This window comes from Panthera tigris, chromosome A2, assembly GCF_018350195.1.
Source record: "Panthera tigris isolate Pti1 chromosome A2, P.tigris_Pti1_mat1.1, whole genome shotgun sequence".
In the NCBI taxonomy this organism is placed as follows: Eukaryota; Metazoa; Chordata; class Mammalia; order Carnivora; family Felidae; genus Panthera; species Panthera tigris.
The window spans coordinates 7,122,530-7,128,529 of record NC_056661.1 but is presented as its reverse complement, the minus strand read 5'-3'; the positions used below and the strand labels follow the sequence as shown (position 1 = coordinate 7,128,529).

The 6,000-nt window shown below is 42.1% G+C and overlaps 1 protein-coding gene across 1 annotated transcript; it reads left to right on the top strand.

Annotated features, from left to right (window-relative positions):
* LOC122236567 (olfactory receptor 18-like) lies at nt 1-896 on the top strand. Its single transcript, XM_042978107.1, has one exon. It carries the CDS (start codon nt 66-68, stop codon nt 894-896), a length of 831 nt encoding a protein of 276 aa, XP_042834041.1. The 5' UTR covers nt 1-65.
* The last annotated feature ends 5,104 nt before the right edge of the window (nt 897-6,000 follow it).

The following is a 6,000-nucleotide window of genomic DNA, read 5'->3' as shown; positions in this document are numbered from 1 at the left end:
TCCTCCTCCTGGGGTTCTCAGATGATCCAGAACGGCAGCCTCTAACCTTCAGCCTGTTCCTGTCCATGTATGTGGTCACCATGCTAGGGAATCTGCTCATCATCCTGGCTGTCAGCTCTGACTCCCACCTCCACACTCCCATGTACGTCTTCCTTTCCATCCTGTCCGTGGCTGACATCGGTTTCACATCTACCACAGTCCCAAAGGTGATTTTGGACATTCAGACTCATAACCGAGTGACCTCCCATGCGGGCTGCCTGATTCAGTTGTCTTTTTTTTATCTTTTTGGCTGTTTGGACAGTGTACTCTTAACCGTGATGGCCTATGATCGGTTTGTAGCTATTTGCTATCCTCTGTACTACCCAGTCATCATGAACCCCCGCCTCTGTCGCCTGCTGATTCTGGTGTCTTTTTTGATCAGCCTTCTGGACTCTCAGCTGCAATGCCTCATTGTGTCACAACTTACCTTCTGCACAAACGTGGAAATTCCCCATTTCTTCTGTGACCCTCCTCAACTCCTCAAGCTTTCCTGTAATGATACTTCCACCAATAAAATATTCATGTATTTTATTGGTGGCATCTTTGGTGGTATTCCAGTCTCAGGGATCCTTTTCTCTTATACACGAATTCTTTCCTCCGTTCTGAGAGTCCCGTCAACAGGTGGGAAGTACAAAGCCTTCTCCACCTGTGGCTCTCACCTGTCGGTTGTTTGCTTATATTATGGAACAGGTCTTGGGGTGTACCTGGGATCGACTGTCTCACATTCTCCCAGGAAGGATGCAGTGGCCTCCGTGATGTATGCTGTGGTTGCTCCCATGCTGAATCCCTTCATTTACAGCCTCAGGAACAGGGACATCAAGAGGGCCTTGCAGAGGCTCCTTAACAGAACAGCCTAGTCTTAATACTTGGGCTTTCTTGTGTGTGTGTGCCTATTGATCAGAAATGATTGCCAAACCAAACATATGGAATTGGCAAGCATGTCTCTTTGGCCACATTTTTTGTAGGTCGTGGTCCATTCCTCTTGATTTGTCATTTCTAAATATTGCTTATCTTGGCACCCTTTTGATGGAATTATGGGAGTATTCCAGGATGCTATGCATCCCAATATCACTGCACAATTGAATCTCTTTATACCTATGGAATCTTCTGATTGGTCACCTATGACCTGAGCTTCCTGTAGAAATTCACAACTCCATTTTCAAATAGATACACAATTCTCAGCCATTTTCACCATAATGTCTATTATCCATAAAAGTTTGGCTTTGGTCAAATCTGTTTATCCAGGTTGTGTGAGAGAATGTATGTCACTGGTCCATAATCTTGGCTTCCTTTTGGAATATCTGATAAGCCTTTTAAAATCCTCATACTATGGAGTGCCTGGTAGACTCAATCAGAAGAGTGAGCAACTCTTGATCTTGAGGTTGTAAGTTCGAGCCTCACATTGGGTGTAGAGGTTACCTAAAACTAAAATCTTGGGGCCCCTAGGTGGCTCAGTCCACTGAGTCCAACTCGTGATTTTGGCTCAGGTAGCGTTCTTAGGTTTCATGAGATTGAGCCCTGCACTGGGCTCTATGCTGACAGAAAGGAGCCTGCCTGGGATTCTCTCTCTCTCTCTCTCTCTCTCAAAAATAAATAAATAAAGTGTAAAAAATCTTTAAAAATATCCTCATGCCTGAGTCCCACCATTATAGATTAAGATTCAATTGGACTGGAGAGTGAAAAGAATGTGAACAGTTTTTTTCTTTTTCTTTTTTAACAGCTCCTCAGGTGGGGCTAACGTGCAGCTAATTTGGAGGCCTATGGGATTTTGTCAGACCTTTCATTCAAAGATGATTTACATGTGTTGGGTCCTTCGCTGTACATGGCCAGATCCTGGACATTTCCAAGTGATCAGAGCTTGTAAAGGAGGAGATATGAGCTTTCCATAGCTCATATCCAATAGAGGAGATACGAGTTTTCCATAGCCATAACCAATATGCTTTTTTCCTTCATATGCCTGGTAATATTTTTTTACATGTCTTCTTCCTCCATACTCTACAGCTGGCTAACTGTGCTGAATAGCTGAATATTATGCTCTTGTTCTCTGCTCCAGACTTACCCTTCTCTACGTTAAGTTGTGATGCTGTGGTAGGGGCTAGGGACCTTTCAACCACTGCTCTAATTTTCCATCTGTCTTTTCTTTACGTTCTTCCAATAATGGTGATCAATGTCACATGCACTAATCCCCAACCTTTTCCCCATACTTCCTAGCCCATGCTGTTATCACTACATCCTGCGGCTACTGCTCTGTTGCCATGTTTTTCCTTTTGTGTCTTTCACTTTTCAATAAGTATTTAATCATAACTACATTAAATTACCTTCATTACAATAACTAGTGCAGGTTTTTTCTTGATTGAACTCTGGTAAATCGTAATGTGGGGAATAAAGCTACATTTTGAGATGCGATGGGAAGAATGCAAGTGGGTGAGGATGAAAAGGTGAGTGTAGTGATGTGTCTTGGTCAAGGGTATACAACTGAGGTTTCAAGTAGTGGTGATATTTCCAGTGGGTTTGATTGTGCCTGTAGGTTGTAAATCACCTAAGTCTTTGTGGATAAATGTAACTGTATCTTCATTGTCATTACTCAAGGATAGCAAAGGACCGTGTCCTCAGCAAAAGGCAGATCTTCCCTTTCACTAGTAACCACCTTATTAGGATTCCATCTTGTCACCATGCTTCCTTCTCTTCTATCATGACCACTTCTATCATGACGGGTTCTTCTCTCTTCTGCTACACTCCTGGGAACCCGTGTTCGTATCAATCTTTCCTTTACAGGTGGTACATACAGATAGTTTCTGAGGTAGAAATTTGGGGGCTTTCTGAAAAGCCTTCTGATAATTGCTTTCATTTGCTCTGCCTCTACACTAAGCCAATGGCCTACCAGCTTCACTGGCAATGAACCTAGCATTGGATTAGCTCTTCCTGCTACAAAGTGACTACAGTTTAATACTAAATTTTCCTCTTGTTCAAGCATTATAAAACATCTCAGTATGCATACTTCCTTCTCCAACCCTTCTCTATATTCCTGTCATTTGGTCCTTTGCACACTCTAAAATTTTCCTCTGCCATTTATGCACACACAAACATGATTAGCACACTTCCTTTCATATCCAATTAATTTGGTAATTATTGAGGTTTTCTTTGTATCAGTAAATGAGAAATCAATCTCTGAGCTCATCTTCCAGTCAAGCCTTGAGAGGACTACATCCCTGGCCCACATTTTGAATGTAGAGATCTCTGAGAGCTCCTGAAGTATTTAAGCAAACTATCAAGTCACCGGATAAATATGTAAAGATAAACAGTTGTCTAATATAACAATGTATATGGCTAGATGGTAAATTTAGAACCTGGACAGTCATGCAAAACATCAAAACCCAGACATCTCCAGTGTATAAAATTCCAAACCCCAAACCAGGTCTATAGAAAGAAAAATAGAAAGTTCTCCTTAGAGACATAAATTTTCAGTGAGAAAATAGAAATACTATCAGATTCTTGGTAGGAGAAATAGAAGTAGTAGATTAGAAGACCTAATTCTCTCTAAATTATGATTAAGTCAATGGCTTCACAGATACAAAAGTCATAAGGTGCTTTCTCTAGTTGGAAAAAAAATGTGTCTGAATTTTATGGTTAAGTATGTAACTTGGAAGTCAGAAGTGAGGAGTAGAGGTCAGCTTCTTCCTGAGAAGAGGAGGGGTCTTGACACCCCGTCCCCAACCCCCTGCAACCTCGGTACGTTCACTTTTTTCCTTTTCCTCTTCCATTAGTAATAGAATGTCCTTAGAGATTGGGAGAACATGGACCAATTTGGCTAATTATGTGCCATGTGCTTTGAGCCCTCAAGGTCAAACAGCTGTAAACAATCAGCCCGTGCTTTCCAGCCCTTTAGTGGCCAGTTCCCGTTAAGTGGGCTCCATACATGTCTCTCCTCCTCCCAGAGTTGTCTGCTCCAGGAGACCCATAGCTGCATCTGTGTTCCTGCCAGTCCTGGAAACAAAGCCTCTGTCCTCATCCAGTTCCAGGTAGGGGAGTGGCAGTGGGATCTGCGTTCCTCAGACCTGCTCCAGCAGAGACACAGCACAGTCCAGGAGTAGTAAGTGCAGTGGGAGAGACTGAAGGCAGAAGGGACTGGAAGAGCATTGTTTCCTCCTCATCAAGACAACTAGAGCGGTTGGAATAGCCAGACATGAGGGGACCAAAATGGAAAGATTCAACTCACAGCCCTATAAAGACTTAATGTGATTGGTTTTGGTGCGGATCCAAGAACTCTTATTTAGATTTCTATTTTTGCCCCCATGTTATTTCTGTGTCCCGTGGGCATCTTCCCCATCAGAGCAGGAAATTGGTCCTTCTTAACTGCCCACAAGTCCTGCAAATGATCACGAAGGTGATGATGACGGTGATGATGACAATGATGACAGTAACCAGAATGTTACAAACTTTTACCTTGGGACTCCGAGTTTCAGGCACTGAGTTAAGTTTTCTATGTAGCTTGCTACCTTTTATCTGCATTACCATCCCCAACAGACAACAACATGCATTATCATCATTTCAGAGATAAGGAGAGGAGCACAGCATTCTCTTTCACTTCCTGATTTTATTTATTTTTTGTGTCCAACCGACTTTTATTTTTAAGGCTTAATTTAAATTCCAGTTAGTGATCATAGTTAACATAATATTCATTTTAGGTGTACTGTATAATGATTCCACAATTTCATATGTTACCTAATGCTCATCGTGACAAGTGCTCTCCTTAATGCCCATGACCCATTTCACTCATCCCCCCAACCACCTCCCTTCTAGTTTTTTCTCTATAGTTAAGAGTCTGTTTCTTGGCTTGCCTCTGTCTCTTTTCTGCCCCTTTCCTTGTTTGTTTTGTTTCTTAAATTCCACATAGGAGTGAAAGCATATTATATTTGTCTTTCTCTCACTGACTTATGTCTACTTAGCATAATGCTCTAGCTCCATCCATGTTGTTGCAAATGGCAAGATTTCATTCTTTTTTATGGCTGAGAAATACACACACACACACACACACACACACACACACAAACATATATGTAATATCTATCTCACGACTTTTTTATCCATTCATCAATTGATGGACACTTGGGCTGTTTCTATAACTATTATTGTAGATAATAATGCCATAGCTATCAGAGTGCATGTATCCCTCTGAATTAGTATTTTTATATTCTTTGGGTAAATATCTAGTAATGCAGTTGCTGGATCATAGGGTAGTTCTATATTTAATTTTTTGAGGGATCTCCATACTATTCTCCAGAGTGGCTACACCAGCAGTGAAGAGTGTTCCCTTTTCTCCACATCCTTCCCAACACCTGGTGTTTCCTGTGTTGCTAATTTTAGCCATTCTGACAGGTGTTGAATGGTATCTCATGGTGGTTTTGATTTGTATTTCCCTGATGATGAGTGATGTTGAGCATCTTCTCACATGTCTGTATGTCTTTTTTGGAAAGATTGTTTCTTTGCTATGCATAAAGTTTTTAAGTTTTACCAGGTCCTGGAATAGATAGGGATGAAGTCATGTTTAGATGCAGACAGTGAGACTGTTCACAGGACACCTAGACTGTATTCACTCCTGCTTATCCAACCTGCCTGTCTTTTTCCCGTTACTCCAGGAAGAGACTCCTGCTCTCTGTGCTCTTTCCTTTGGGGGTTCATGGTTGAAGACACCAGAGAGCAGTGGTGTCACCAGCTGCATCAACTATAGAAAAGATAGTTGAGATGAAGGTAGAGATCATATAAACAGTCCGCTCATGGGGCACCTGGATGTCTCGGTCAGCGAAGCGTCAGACTCTGGCTCAGGTCATGATCTCAGGACTCATGAGTTTGAGTCCCACATTGGGCTCTGGGCTAACAGCTCAGAGCCTGGAGTCTGCTTCGAATTCTGTGTCTCCGTCTCTATATTTTTTCCCCACTCGCACTCTGTCTTCCGCTCTGAAA

Excerpts from the sequence above, each read along its gene's own strand:
- LOC122236567 (XM_042978107.1), top strand. The coding sequence starts at position 66 with ATGTATGTGGTCACCATGCTAGGGAATCTGCTCATCATCCTGGCTGTC.